General features: G+C 43.3%; 2 protein-coding genes across 4 annotated transcripts; one reads left to right on the top strand and one right to left on the bottom strand.

Annotated features, from left to right (window-relative positions):
- Positions 1-1,165: 1,165 nt before the first annotated feature.
- LOC126388696 (glutamic acid-rich protein-like) lies at positions 1,166-7,528 on the top strand. Of its 2 annotated transcripts, none has more exons than XM_050041933.1 (11): positions 1,166-1,274; positions 1,754-1,804; positions 1,885-2,038; positions 2,141-2,224; positions 2,376-2,463; positions 2,539-3,081; positions 3,204-3,345; positions 5,602-6,621; positions 6,697-6,861; positions 6,945-6,979; positions 7,072-7,528. In XM_050041933.1, exons 1-11 carry the CDS (start codon positions 1,177-1,179, stop codon positions 7,167-7,169), a joined length of 2,478 nt encoding a protein of 825 aa, XP_049897890.1. In that variant the 5' UTR covers positions 1,166-1,176; the 3' UTR covers positions 7,170-7,528. The 2 variants fall into 2 exon arrangements, with proteins under 2 accessions (XP_049897890.1, XP_049897889.1); XM_050041932.1 differs by having other exon boundaries at positions 1,745-1,804.
- Positions 7,326-15,186, bottom strand: pola2 (polymerase (DNA directed), alpha 2). Of its 2 annotated transcripts, none has more exons than XM_050041935.1 (18): positions 14,898-15,186; positions 13,980-14,104; positions 13,734-13,822; positions 13,568-13,625; positions 13,331-13,440; positions 12,649-12,842; positions 12,345-12,433; positions 11,878-12,030; positions 11,469-11,531; positions 11,291-11,342; positions 10,563-10,681; positions 10,317-10,355; positions 10,021-10,091; positions 9,791-9,899; positions 8,743-8,849; positions 8,430-8,486; positions 8,213-8,339; positions 7,326-7,809 (listed from the first exon to the last, which is right to left on the bottom strand). In XM_050041935.1, the coding sequence occupies exons 1-18, from the start codon at positions 14,980-14,982 to the stop codon at positions 7,657-7,659; spliced, it is 1,800 nt and encodes a 599-aa protein (XP_049897892.1). In that variant the 5' UTR covers positions 14,983-15,186; the 3' UTR covers positions 7,326-7,656. The 2 variants fall into 2 exon arrangements, with proteins under 2 accessions (XP_049897892.1, XP_049897891.1); XM_050041934.1 differs by having other exon boundaries at positions 7,328-7,809; positions 10,021-10,094; positions 14,898-15,184.
- Between the last annotated feature and the right edge of the window lie 118 nt (positions 15,187-15,304).

The raw sequence follows: 15,304 nt of genomic DNA, 5'->3' as shown, positions 1-15,304 counted from the left end.
CATAACATCGCTAAGGCCAGACATAGTGCTGATCTCTGAAGCCTCCGAGCAGGTCATCCTCTTGGAACTCATTGTGCCTTGGGAGGACTGCATTGAGGAGGCTAGTGAGAGGAAGAGGGCCAAGTACACCGAGCTGGTGGAGGAATGCCGAAGCAATGGGTGGCGAGCAAGGTGTGAGCCCATCGAGGTGGGATGCAGAGGGTTCATAGGCCAGTCCCTCTAGGGTCTACAAGATGCTGGGCATCACAGGAGCCAGTAGGAGCCATCAAGTTGGCCACCGAGGCAGCAGAGGTGGCATCGAGGTGGCTGTGGATCAGGAGAGGAGAGCCATGAGTGGGGTAGAGCTACCTGGACACAAGTCGGGGCTTGATCAAACCCGGCTGGGTTGTATGGGAGAGGGTGTCTGATTGTTGAAAGACCTGAAAAACCCAATGACCCCAGGTTACATCACTGAAGATGTGTCCAGGAGCACCAAAGAAATGGTTCAAACATATCCCCTGAAAACATATAATTTCTGGCATGTTTCTGTCCCCGGTTTTGGTGGCAAGAATAATTAAATAATTTTTTTAATATGTGAGTTGTCTGTCTAAACTAATTTCTCATGTGAAGGTGAATACAATTTTCTAACTGGCAGAGGTGTCCACTTCAGGTCCTTCATAGCCCCTTGAATTCTCCATCTCCCACAACACTGCCCACACCTAATTATTACCAACACTTACACGAGTATATGATTCATCAAGTATGTGTAGTTGAAGAGTAGCTTGCTAAGATGGATGCATATGATTAAAACAGGATACATGTTTCATTATAAAAATGTGTTCACGCTTAATAGCATAGAGGCCTTAATAGAGCGCTCAGATGTGTGTGTAAAGTGCATATCTGTGTTTTGTGTGTTTTATCCTGAGGTGACAGTTTGCTGCTACACATCTCTGAATATCAGAAATTGAATAGAACTTCGTTTTCAATATATTGCATAAAAGTAGCATATTAAAGGCACTCAGACCCATATGTAAGTGGATGTTTCATTTGGTTACCCATGTGGTATAAAACAACTCTCACTAGTTATTAACCCCATCACTGAGCCCATGTGTGACCTCGCAGCATGTCTTTTGTCCCTCCCCCAAAGCTCAGACCTTAATCCCTGATAATCTCTGCAGTCAGTGAACGCCTGCAGTCATGGCTGCCCCGATGGAGAATATGCTGTCTCTTGGACATCTGACCGGCACAGAGAGGAACACTTTGACAAGACAAAGAGATCACCGGATAAAAAAGAGGTAAGACCCTTGAGTGCTGCTGTGAGGTCAGGGAGAGGAAGTCATGGGGGTTTGGCTTTTTTTTTTTTTTCTTTCTTCAAAATGCATTTAGTTAATATCGTTCCAAACAAAAATGACCACAATACTGTTGAATTGCTACAGATATTTGTACAGTAAGGTAATACAGAGGGAGCCCATAGTGTAGTCCTATAACATTTATAGATTTTTATATAGTCTAGTTTACAGTAGTCTATGTAGATCCATGTACCCCAGCATCGCTGACAGGATGCAGAAGATCACACCCCTGGCCCCATCTGCCATAAAGGTAAAAACTGTTGCCCCAAGAGTGTAAATACTCTGTCGGGATCGGAGGCTCCATCCTGGCCTCTCTGTCCACCTTCCAGCAGATGTAGATCAGCAAGCAGGAGTGCGATACACAGGTTACTATGATGCCGTATAATAATGCACTCTAATGTCTCTTCCTGTCACAGCATCAACAGGCCAGTGATGTTGCAAGCTGACCTTTCAACTCCTCGCAGTCATCAACAGCTGTAAGTGCACAGACAAAAGACACTGTCCCTCACTGTGTATGTTGGTGTATATATTTCAAATCTGACTCTGTTTCCTGCAGCAGGGCGATGCATCTGCAGCAGCGCTGGCAGGAGCTAAAGGAGCGAGAGCTGACAGCCAAACAACACAACAGGCAGCTGCTGCAGCAGTTTGAGGAGGCACAGGACACTCTGAGAGAGATGATAACCCTCACTGCGGCCATGAAAACTATTCGGGTGCACAGACATAAACACAACTAACACTCACTTCTGTATTTTACCTCTGCCTCTGTGAAGCTCTGGTGCTGAAACTTCTCCTTGACCTTTGGCCCCCTGCAGATGGAATATGAGAGGTACCTGGAGGAGAGCTCCCCCCGCTGGAAGCAGCAACTCAAGGAGAAAACACAGGCTGCTCAGAAGAAGGTAAGAGCGGTTTGTGGCCAACACATAGAGCAGGTTATGTCCTTGTAGTAGAGCTATCAACGTTTAAAAATTGACACTGAAAATATATTTATATAAATTCAACCCTAACAACAGTTGCAAATTAGATGATGTGCAAATGTTTCTTTGACAGAGGATGGAGGATTATCTGCAGTCATGTCTAAAGAGCACAGAGGAACGAGTGACCGAGTCCTCTGCAGATCGACCTTTACCTTCACAAGGTTTGTCCTCCTCCTTCAGTTGTAATGGTGAGTTCTAGACGTTCCAGACTATCTAATACGCATCTTTGGTTGCAGGTGCTTCCACAATGCCACAAAAAATGTCTGCGCCTCTGCAGCACTACAGCCAAAACAGCCACTCAGACTACAGCACTCCTCACCTCCCCTACATGCAGCCTCACTGGCAGATTCACCCTCAATCCCAGACACCTAGGTTTCCCATCAGAGCGCCCTATCAACCTCAGAGCTCCTTTCATGTCCCATCTTTTCTCCCACCACCTCACCCATTCCAGCCCTACCCTCTCACCTCCACACCCACTCATCATCACCCCAGACCCAGGCAGGATCCACCAGGCTGGGCTTCCCAACAGCCCGACTACCCTTGGTCCTGGACTGTTGGTGCAGCTGCTGCTGGTGGTGGTGCAGCTGGTGCAGTTGGGATTCCTTCAGGCTCCGAGGCTCTGTGGGGTCAGCTCTACACGGAGGAGCCCCCTCCTGAGATGAGGGTGGCGCAGGTGGTGGGAGAGGAGGCAGGCACAAGCAGGGCACCGAGCTCAAAGAGGGAGAGAAGTGGCAGCAGCAGGATCAGTCATCTGTCCCAGGAGCTGGACATCAAACCAGGTGGGGAAGAAAATACAAGTTGAACTTCAGTGTGTGTTAAGTTTATTTTTCCTCAGTAGATATGTCTTCACCTCTGATATGGGTTATAATTTTTGTTGTATGTATGTATGTATGGTGCCTAGTTCGTCTGTCAGGTGGCCATGCAGAGAGCAGTGAGAGCAGCAGGGAGTCCAGTCAGGCGAGCAGAGAGAAGAGGAAGAAAGGGGAGAAGAGAGGAAGCTCACAGTGCTCCTCCTCAGACTTAGAAAGGTGCAGCTCTAAGGAGTAAGTGATATTCAACAGATCCATCTGGTATTTGTTACAATTTGCCTAATCTTTACAAACCGCACCAGCCTTTCACTATTCAATAAGGTCCTCACCCAACCTGCTTGTCCGCTCCACCCAATTTACTTACCTACATACCTTCTGTCTTTGTAAGATGTAAAGCTGTGTTGGTGGCTCCTAACTCTTCTGGATTGTCACAAGTTGAAGATTTGAGTTGTTAGCAGTTTGATTTAATCATAATCTGGGACGACATGGTGGGGGAAAGTGGGACCTTTTGATCCAAAACCCTGGAATTAAAAGTTTGGTTTCATTTGCAGTTTTTTTGTTATTTCTAAGTAATTAGTGCCAAAAAATTATTAAAATTGGCTGAATAAATAAGCTTCAAGCCTGAACTGTGTATAAAAAAAATAGTGAAAGCTCTCTGAGGCCCCTCTCACCTGTTAAAGGTGTAAAATGGTTCAGTCCACCCTGCACTAGAGTTCATCCTTTAACTCAGCTATAGCCGAGTGAGTGACTGCTCATGCTGCTCATATCTTACCCAAAGGAAGTAAAATCGGGAAAAGAGGGAAAGACAGCAAACAGACTTTGTAAAAAAGATTTCAGAAGGTGTTTGTGAGAGACATGGATCAAAAGACGAAGGGTGAGGGGCCCGCAGACACAGTTTATGCATAGGACCCAGAATTTGGTGCTACGCCAGATTAACATAATACACCAAAGACCAGTTTGTAACCGTACACAAAAATCAGACAATGCTGCACAACAACTACCTCAACGCAATTTTGAAAGAACTAAATTTAACCATAATTACAAAACTTTAAAGGGACAGTTCACCCCAAATCAAAAACCTTTAGAGGAACCTTTACCTTACCTTTGTGGCAACAGTAACTCAGTCCATGGGAACTTGGTTTGGAAACTGAAGGGTCACTGAACTTCCTCTATGGACCAAGTATGTAGCGTGGACTGGTAGCTGGAGAGGTGCCAGTTCACCTTCTGGGCACTGCCATGGTGCCCTTGAGCAAAGCACTGAACCCCCAAAAGCTTGGGGCACCTGTCCAAGGCAGCGCTCCCTCACTCTGTCATCTCTCCATTTGATGCATGTATCAGTCCTGTTTGTGTGTGTGTATTTCAGGCCTGTGTGTATATGACAACAAAAAACTGAATTTCCCCTTAGCGACTAATAAATTATATCTTATTCTTTAGTTCTATTTATTAGTCTAGATTGTTCTGGTGTGAGTTGCTAAGAGTTGGAGATATCGGCCGTAGAGATGTCTGCCTTCTCTCCAATATAATGGAGCTAGATGGCACTCGTCTTGTGGTGCTCAAAGCGTCAAATGAACACATTTGAAAAACTCAACAGCAATGTCTCTTTACAGAAATCATGACAAGTTACTCAAGACAATCCACAGACCTTGTTGTGAGCAGTTTCACATAGGAACTAGTTTGTTTCTACAGAACTTCACTTGCTTACCCAATCACTGTGCAGAAGGAAGCTCCTCTGCTGAGCTGTCACATTAGCTGCCTCAGTGGTGCTAGGTGAGCTAGCAGTAGTTGCACGCCTCCCTCTGATACAATTGGCAGGTCTATTTCAGTCGAAAGAAAACAGTTCCTACATGAAACTGCTCACAACAAGGTCTGTGGATTATCTTGAGTAACTGGGTCATAATCTCTGGAAAGAGACATTACTGTTGAGTTTTTCAAATGTTTTTTTTTTTTTGGCGCTTTGAGCACCACAAGCTGAGTGCCATCTAGTTCCATTATACTGTATTAGAGAGAAGGCCGACATCTCTACGGTCGATATCTCCAACACTCTGCAACTCACACCAAAACAATCCAGACTGATAAATAGAATTTCTGCTGAGAGGAAAAAAATATATTTGAATTTCGGGTAAACTGTCTTGTTAACACTTGAATAGAAGAAAAACAAGTGCTTCAAGTGGTCACCGGAAAAAAATCCCTTTCCTCCAAATATGTATACTAGTTATAAATTATAATACACACAAAATAAAGCATAGAATATGAGCACAGCACACCTCAACTTTCCTTTGAATAGTTTTCTACATAAAAGTAAAACTAAGCGGTATTTAATACTAATAAAACGGAAAAATAGAGGAAATAGATTTTTTTTTATCCTGTGGACAATCTTGCAACTCCAACTCTGTTGGGTGGGGTTCTGACCCCAAGGGTGGTAACCACTACTCAATGATAAATCGACTAATAAACTACCCTTTCGTATTCTGTACAATTTCCTCATTTCAGGTCATCTGGGACTTCCAGTGTTGTCGTCATTGCTGCGGTCACAGTGGCCCAAAGCTCAGAAAGTGACAGCTCATCAGTGAAAAGTAGAACCAGCTCTAGCAGGAGGACGAGGAGAAGTGGGGGGCTTGCTGTGGGATCACCGAGTGCTGAGAAGGTGACAAAGGAAAGGACCAAGAGCAAGGGAGATGACTCAAGTAGTCCAACTAGTGAGGAGCTGGGGAGTCCAGTGGAGCAATCCAAGAGTAAAAAAGTGGGGGATCAAAGTCCTGATGACAAATCAGAGAGCTGTGGAGAGGAGTCTAGATCCCAGAGGGAGGAGGACTCAGGAAGTGTTAGTATAAAGATTGAACATGGAGATGAAATGGAAAAGCAGGAGAGTAGCAGCTCTGAGCAAGGCAGTGTGGGGGAAAAGGACGAGGAAGAAGAGGGGCATGAGGAAGATCTGGAAAATGGAAAAGATGATGACGGTGAAGAAAAAGAGAACAGTCAGACAGATGAAAAGCAAGAGGAGAGAGGAGTGGAGGATGATGATGAGGCTTCTGAGGGAAAGAATACAACAGAGGAAGAAGACGAGGAGCATGAGAAAGATCTGGGGGATGGATGTGATGATGGTGACGCTGAAGAAAAAGAGAACAGTCACACGGATGAAGAGCAAGAGGAGAGAGGAGGAGTGGAGGATGATGATGAAGCTTCTGAAGGAAAGAGTACATCAGAGGAAGACGAGGAGGCCGGAGCAGAGGATGAGGCTGAGTCGTCGTCGTCGTTGGAGAAAGATGATGGTGAAGAACAGTCAGACAGGTTGAAGAATGAAGACAGTGAGAACGGAAAGAAGGGTTCAGCATCTTCTCAGGATGAAGAGGTGGACGAGGATGAGAGTGAAGGAGATGAGGACAAGATGGAGGAAGGAGAATCAGATGAAGGAGAGGAAGGAGCGGGGGAGGAGAAAGAGGAGCAGAGAGATGGAGCAGAACCAGAGGATGAAGAAGATTCTGACGACAGTATCATCTTACCACAGAACAAGTAGGATAATTAAAGACTTAAAAGATCTAAATCACAAAAGCAGCACCTGACCTTTATTCAATCTGTTGTTTCTAGATCTAAAAAGATGCACATCATCCAAGAGGAGGCACGTGAAGATGATGAAGAGGACGAGGAGGAGGGGCGTAAAACAGGCTCCTCTGACGATGACTCAAACGAGGGCAGTGATGAGGATGATGTCGAGCATCTCCTCGCACCTCAAGAACAATCACAGAGGAAAGAGTGAGTTCTGTTTTTACTTTTCTGACAGAAAAATACATCATGAAATATAAATCTAACTTTTTTTTCTTTTTACACATTTTCAGAGAAAAGGATCTGAAAGCCAACGAGAAATCCAAAGGTACAGTATCGTCAGTCTTTACTGTTAAAGGATGGATAGATACAAACAAAAAGAAGGTCTTGAAGCTGCTCTCTGTTTAATTTGTTTTCCAGCCGTCTGTGACAACATGATGGCTTTTCAAGTGAAGCCGGACAAATCGAAGTCTGACCACCAAAGTGACTCTGATGAGTTTGACAACTTCTATGGCTAAATGTGTTTGTCTTAACTGCTGAAACCGAAAGGACAAAACACTACCTCAGAATTATATATGTATATGTATTAAAAACTACTTATGTTAAGTCAATGGTAGAGCTGATTCTTTTCTAAATGTTGAATAATTTCCATCCAAACATTAAAAATCTTACTGTATTTATTTGGACTACAAGTTAAACTACAAAGCTTTTAATCAGAACCACAGACACAGATACAACCCTGAGACAAACTGCACTCTAGAAGTACAAAGTGTGACAGTTTATTGAAGAGATTGTTATTGCTGCTGTGTTTTATATTCCACCACAGACATGTTTGTCATATAAAAATAAACCAAAGGGCACGACGGTTGAAACATTACAGTGAATTGTTGTGTTTGTGTTTTTATCTTAACATATTTTACATCAGCGTGCCTGGAGAGCACAGCACACTGTTCCTGTTCATCTGGCTCATTTCTGGTGATGAGCATTCAAAGTCTTAATTTCCTCTCAGATTTTCACCACCTGAGCAGCCAAACAGGGGCTCACTCTCTGTCTGTCCTCTGATGCAGTGCTGCGCTGAATGAGCATCCTGCCGTAGGTCCCGCCCACCTGGCCTTTGGTCAGCCGTCCAGGATTGACGCATACACAGCCGACCACGTCCTGATGACAGGGAGAGAGGTTTTAAAATACATAATGTATAAAATAATGCAAAATGACCATGCCCATTTTAAGTGTTTTTTTTTTCCAGACAAATTAAAGTAAAGCTTGAACCATGAAAGTCTCTAGTGCGCTTGCTCCATTGGCCCTATGATGGGGAAGATCCCGGTAATTTTATACACAGAAGTTAAACATTTTTGGCTTTATTTACCACTGAGCAACGTTCATAGGAATGAAGGAGTCCCCGCCTTCAATGCTGTATCCTATTCTCTTTATACATCCATTAACTGAACTCAAAGCTGCACTTCTTTTCATATTAACAACACATTAAATGACTGTTGAGCCTGTAATCAGCTACTAAGACTAAATGTATAGAGGGTGTGAACAGAAACAGGAGATCTTGTACCTTAACAAAGTAGCGCAGCTCAGAGGGAACAATGAGGACGTCGGGGGTCAGCGGCATCTGACCGAAGCTCTGGAACTTCTCATAATCCATGTTCACCTCCTCCACAGGCGGATACAGAGGGTAGTAACTGGAGGTAAAAAACCCAAACATGGCAGTCTGTTAATAGAAGGGCATCTTCAAAATAGAGATAACAACAGAGCTCTATCAGGACTCCTACCTCCTCTGGGTCAGCATGTGTTTCAGTATGCGGGAAAATCTGTCTGATCCAGTGCCGCTGCAACACAATACATTTTCAATTTCAACACTGTACAGTGATGCCATTCATTGAAATATATAATAATAACAATAATGCAATCACTGCTTCTGAACTTTAAATTAACTCCCATAGAAATTCAAGTGTGGCTGAGAGGACGGTCATGTGAGCAGTGTCACAAAACTACGTAAAAGTTTTCAGTTCAACATGTTTTCCTGTCATTTCTAACTGAACGCAATTGCTGGATGAAGATGTGAAAATTAGAAATCTTCCTCACTAGCTGATCTCCTCTGCGCCCATGTGGAACAAGATGTCAGTGGACGTCACGCCAAAGGTCACACCGTCAATCAGCAGGGTGCAGGGGTCAGGGACGAGGGTGACACGCTGCAGAGAATGAAGAGAAACGCAATGTAAGACGAATAAGTTGACATTGATTTTGCCATCACTGGGCGAGTTCTCTGAGTTCCTCTGCTTTAATCTTGTTCATTAGACGCCAGAAAAAGGGGGCTGCTACTTGACCTATGATGTGATGAACGCCACAAGTTTCCATTCAAAATCAATGTAAATGACGCGATGACATGCGATGTCGCTTCGGGCGAAGCGTTTCAGGCGACATCGCGTGACGCTGTGCCGCGACATCCAATCAGCGTTGATATCCAACCACGTCACCGACGTAGTTACGTCAGACGCACATTTCAAAAAATGGAGGAAAGAATCATTGTGGCTGTGTGTGGGTACAGCGAGCTATATGACACAACGTCACCTTTTTACCGGGACCGTAATAGAAAAGAAATGGCCTGGAAGAAGGTCAGCGAGGAGGTGCAGCTTCCTGGTAAGTTGTGAATATTTCCAGATGCAGCTCTTGCAGGAGGTGATGATATTCACCCAGCTGTGTGCGTTTCTGGAGGATATTGTGAACCCAGACACGGCAGCGTTTGGGTCTGCGATCCAAATCAGATGTCCACAACAGATAAAGAGCAGCTACGGTAGTTAACTCAGCCATGGTTGATGAGAAAATAGCGGGAGGTGAAGAAAATTGCGGGAGGAGGGTTGCGTCATCGCGATTGAAGCAATGATCAAAAAGGTGACATTTGTGATCAAGCGACGCGATACTTGCGTTACGGGCGATGACATCACGTCCATCGCGTTTGGTGTGAACGCACAGTAAGACTAACAACTCCCTAAATCTGAACTTTAAAATTCTCCTATTAAAATGAGGTTTGCCATAATTGCTCACAAGCCTGTTGCATGTGCTCATCAGCAAGCAATAAACATTTATATAATGAACATGTACAATTTTATAGTTAGGTCTTCGTGTGTCTGACCTGGGCCTGGTCCTTGCCGAGGCTTGGCAGCGTGAAGGGAGGCTGTGGGTAGATGAAATGATGGTGGATGTCTCTCTGAGAGGGCACAAACACCAGGCGGCAGCCAACACTGGATGAAGAAAACATTAGGCTTCATTATGGTAAAGGCTTCTGCTTACAAGGTGCCATGACAAAAATGCCAGTCTTGAAGATTAAATAGCAGAAACAGTTCAGGGAAATATGAGACAAACCTTCTGGTGCCATCCACAATGCTCTCGATGCATCTTGAGAAAATGGCCTCAAACGTCTCGGTCACCTGGGCCTTCTATTTCAAACAACAGGCGGAGATTGTTATAGTCACATACATCAACCAACATGAATGGAGGAGCTGGACACAGATAATGATGGTATTGAACAAAGGGAAATTCACATTGCCATGTATTGATGTCATAAATTCAAATTAAACTGTTTTACAATGCAAAACATTAGATCTAGGAGCAGTGAGTATTTTAGGATAAACACACAAACTGTCCACTGTCAAACGTACCTCAATTTGTTCATGTTTGGAATCCACAAAGGGGCCCAGCTGAAGAAGAGAGGGGAGAATTAGAAAACCTACACATAACATGCAGTCATGTGACAACTGTGTTTGTGTGAGCTACTAAACTGTGAAGAGGAACAGATACGAGCATTTTGTGCATCTTGTAAGATGTGTTTATCCACCTGTATGTGGAATAACTGCTGTTTGTGATACAGCACAGATAAATAAATAAAAGAAAGAAAGTGACTATACCAGCAGGCAGACATCAGGACGATCTCTGACAATGACACTGATTAGGTCCAGCAGAGGGTCAAAGTTCAGGCTGTCAGAGGGAGTGTACGGCCCGCATGCCACCAGTACATTTATCGGCTCTGCAATCACATTATATGATCAGTGTGGATGCAGTTTACACGACAGAGAGAAACTAACTTTAACACTAGCAGACTGCAGTCACTCCTGATATTGAGGTTGAAAGCTGAAAAGGACAAGTTTGCCACCTTCTATGTGGATGTTCACTTAGTGTTGATGGTAAATGTAGACGATTGAAGCAATAAATTCCTGTGTGTGTTATATTAACAGGAAAAACTAAGTTCTCTTGAATATCTGTGTCATGCCTACATGTACCAGGATGCATTGCATGTTCTGGAGGGTCCCCACCAGCCATATCCTCTTGTGTGGCAAATGCAGCAACAGCTGCAGCCTCAGTTGGTCTCTGCTGCATTTCTTCAGCTGTCTATTCTAGCTTGAATAAATATGACTGAATATCCAGGTCAGCCACAACATCCTGTGCACTCAAAATTTGGCATGACATTGTCCCATAGCACACAGTGAGGAATTTATCGTTTCAACAGACTACCACCAACACTGGCTGGCTGTCCACATAAAATATGGCAGATTTTTCCTTAAAGGATGTATATTTATTAATCTAATCATTAGATTTACAGAAAATGTTACAGATTTTATCAACAAACATCACTTACCTTCATCCGTTTCCATTTTCACCTCAGAAGTGTAGAAAGGAAGAGGAACTCCCTAAAAAAAGAAGACTTTTAACAGAAGATACAAACAGGCCCCAGTTCTAAAAGTTAAAGTAATCAGAACTGCTAAATTTGTGGACAATATCTCAAGTTAACATTGCTTTGTAAAGGTATAGCTGACCTCATAGAGTTTCGACGCCATCATTTTTCTTCCGGTCGTGTTCATCCCCTCCATCACCACCACCTGAGAGAAGACAACAGAGTTTCATACACTGCAGGTAGACAGTTTTTTATTCTTATGTGGCGACTGGTTGTCAGAGTTCTCGGTCAGACACTGGGTGAGTCTGCTACCCAGGTCCTTGGCATGCTCTGTTACTCTTGGTGGTCATGTATCCTGCTACACACAACTCAGTGCACAGGAAAAGGAGTGACCACCGCTCTGTGCGTGCATTAACCCTGCGATCAGTATGCACTCTACTGTAGATTACAGTGGCAGAATACAAGGCAGACAGTGGCAGAAAGCTGCACAGTTGGGTGTAAAATCCATCTGTAGCTTAATCTGCCAAGATGAGAAGTGTCCTTTGGCTTACCTGACCAGGAAACAGGGAGTAGTCTTTAAGCTCTGATAGGTCAACAGGTACTTGCTGACCGCCCTGCTCCGGTCCTGCCTCCAGCAGAACTGACTGTGCATTCAGTTTGCCATTACTGTCGCAGCAAACCTGACCCAGCACTGTTATACTGTCCTAAAGGTGGAGAGATGTAAAACACACCAAACTGAGCAGTCAGGCAACACTTAATTACACACATATATTCAATAGCTATCAATTGTATCTGGTTTAAATCAGCTCATAAAAACGTGGGGCACATGGTAAAGTTATATTGATAATCAAGATAAACATGTATAATATTGCATATATTGCAAGTTGCAACTGATCATGCGAATCTTTGGTCTGAACTCAGATTAAGATATCCATAAAGTTACCAGAACATTTGCAAATCACATCTTTAGGTTTCTATGATTTTACAGGTTTTTGGCAGCAGTAACACACTTCTGTACCTGAGCAGGCAGAGAGACGGGGGAGAACTCTTCGATGTTGAAGTGAGACTTCAGGCTGTCGCCAAGCTCCTCTATCTTCTCTGTTAACACTGGGGAAAACAGACGCACACTGCTCAACTTCAAACAATATGTAGTCATATAAACTGTTTCTATTTATCTGTGAAGGGTGTGCACAGTTTCATTTAAAATTCAAGAGAAATGTATGAATGTCAGAGTTATGCCATGTGGAGATTTAAAACTAAAGGAATCTTCCCTCCAAAGTAGTTTTATGAATTCACGGCTCTTTTACGTTTTTGTCTCTCACCATTTCGAACATCGCGCAGCCTCTGAAACATGTACTTGTAGCTGCACTGGAGAGAGTCTTCAGGCCCTTCCAGCAGCTCCAGCTGGACGCCTGCGCCCTTCCTGCCTGCCCAGCGGGTGCCCTGCACGGCTCCGAATGTAACCACCACCTCCCCTTTTCCTCCTCGCTGGCTGTACTTCTGGGATGGCGTTGCACTTTCAAAGAGAGAAGGGAAAAAGTGTCAAAGTACAGCTAATGTCCATCTTAACAAGTGATTCAGTCTATTGGTAAAAAGTTCAAGTGCCTTGGTAGCAAAGTGTTTACAGGACATTGGGTCATCCCAGGTTTAATTCCAGCCTCGGGACCTTTGCTGCAGGTCATAAAATAAAGGTGAAAATGCCCCAAAAGTTATGTTAAAATTTTCTTTAAAAAAGTATAGACTTCATCCAGCATTTTTTCGCTTTTTACCACAACTATGCAACATATGCTTGGTTAAATTGAGTATTTGTAACTTTGTAACTCAACTAATCAAAAAAATTACACTTTGAAACACAATACATCCTCACACAAACTTTGTGATTTTAAAATAAACTGAGATTAAATAATCCTGTATATTGCTTGTTAACACTAGCCAGACACCAAGTGCAGGAGCACTATAACCTTGTGTGGATTCAACTGAGTGTTTGTCTGTGTTGCTGAGTACCTGGGAGAGAAGCTGGCAGGTGACAGCAGCAGGCCCGGGCTGGCCAGCAGAGCTGCAGTTCTTTTTGAATGAGGGTGTTCAGGAGTGGTCAGTGCTCGCTTCTGAGAGCCCTGTGCGCGCACACACGCACACACACATTCAGGGTTGAGCACACAAGTGAGTCACACATAGTTTATTTAGCTTCAAAGGCATATACTTCTACATAAACACTATATGAAGTTACTAGTGCTGGCTTACCTTAGCAGGAGTAGAGTAAGCGTCCAGTAGATTCTCCTCCTCTTCCTCTACTTTCATTCTGAACAAATAATGTCAAGGACTGTGACACAATAGCATTACCCACACTCATTAAAGACAACAGATAAATCCAGATAGACAAGCATTAAGACTTCACTGTGAAGGATACAGGTCCTGTAATGTGTGGATATCTCTGGTTCTGTTATGAGTCTCTTCTTTTCTGAAGCTTTGTTTGGATTTATTCTTCTTATTTAACACCTGCAAAGACAATGAACTCGCTGTGACTACAAAATTGGTGCCGTGTGTAACAGTGAGGACAACTTTCAACTAACAAAGACCCAAGTTCGCAGCAGCAATATCAGTAACACAATCCATATATGACATGTGACAAAACATCAGTTTAGGTTCTTGTTACCTCGTGTTCAAATTGTTCCAGGGTGTCCATAGTGAGTTTTAGTCCATTTTTTGTGGTGCTGTAGGCCACCCACTCCAGCACCATCTCATCCGCCTGGATCCTGTTACAAATACACTGCTCCACCACTGAGGGACAGAGGAGATATAAAGGCAAGGAAGAAGAGCTTTTAAAAATGGGATGTAGTGATTGGACTGAGTAGTTTGTGGTTGCTGTTAAGTTTGCTGTTTTCTGTTCCATAATGCAAATGTCATCTTTTTGTTATTGTCTATGGTTTGTCTGCTCAGAACATGATGGTTTATGCTAGTTATTGTCAGCTGTGTGCAAATTTATAGTTTGCACCATTAATGTGTTGGCTATCCCTTTTCAAGTCTTTAATCTGTTGTCTGCTACATGTCATTAAAGGGCTGACAGTGTACAGAGCTATAAGGTATTCTCTGTTAAGCAGGAGTTGTCACTTAGTAATAAGATGACAATACATACCGTACAGTTACAACTGAAAATAATACTGTATATCAGCAGTGGGGGCACTATCACTCTGATATAAGTACATTTAAATCAAACATATGAATGATGATTACAGATGCTTATGATGCACATAAAATAGTTTGAATCAAATAAATATAATCATTTTACTTATTTCATTTATCACAAACAACACACACTAATGAACATCAGTGTTATATAAATGTGGCAGATGTGTCCACCTGCAGTCACTGTCAAGATCGCTGTTAGGCAAATGAGCAAGACAAAAGAACAAAAAAGGCCTACTTAATAACATGAAACCTCAGCGTTAAAAATCAGACACTATACATAGCATGTACCAGTACAGTAGTGTCACGTTACACACTGTTGACCATTTGGGTGGTTGTTGTTGCTCTTGGCTTAATTTGCAGACATTAGCGGGTGTTAGCTACTTACTCTTATCGAGGATGGAGTCATCTTGGCAGGGTATGTCGAACACTTCCAGCTCTGATTTTAGGCTTTCTCCGTTTACTTGAGTCATTGTTTTGAGTTGCCTACCTTCGTTGTTAATCAATGCAAAACTGTAGATGATAAAACTTCAGTAGGTCTCGATGCTAACGTTAGCTTTGCTTTCAGTTCATAGCAACAACGACAAGCTAATCCTCTCCACAAAGCGGGTGCTAAATGCTAGCTACAGCTGTTAGCTACACGTTAGCTTGCAGAGTAGATCCAATCGACATCAGATGCACATTTCAGTTTATGATTTTACCGCGAAAAAGTGCTGCCGGTGTTGGCGGCCGGACATACGTCACATCTCAAAACAATAGTAAGCGGAAGTGAGCAGCGCTACAAAAATAAAAGCC

The sequence above is a fragment of the Epinephelus moara genome, chromosome 4 (assembly GCF_006386435.1).
Source record: "Epinephelus moara isolate mb chromosome 4, YSFRI_EMoa_1.0, whole genome shotgun sequence".
Classification (NCBI taxonomy): domain Eukaryota; kingdom Metazoa; phylum Chordata; class Actinopteri; order Perciformes; family Serranidae; genus Epinephelus; species Epinephelus moara.
The sequence above is the reverse complement of the archived record's forward strand: the minus strand, read 5'-3'. Positions and strand labels throughout refer to the sequence as shown.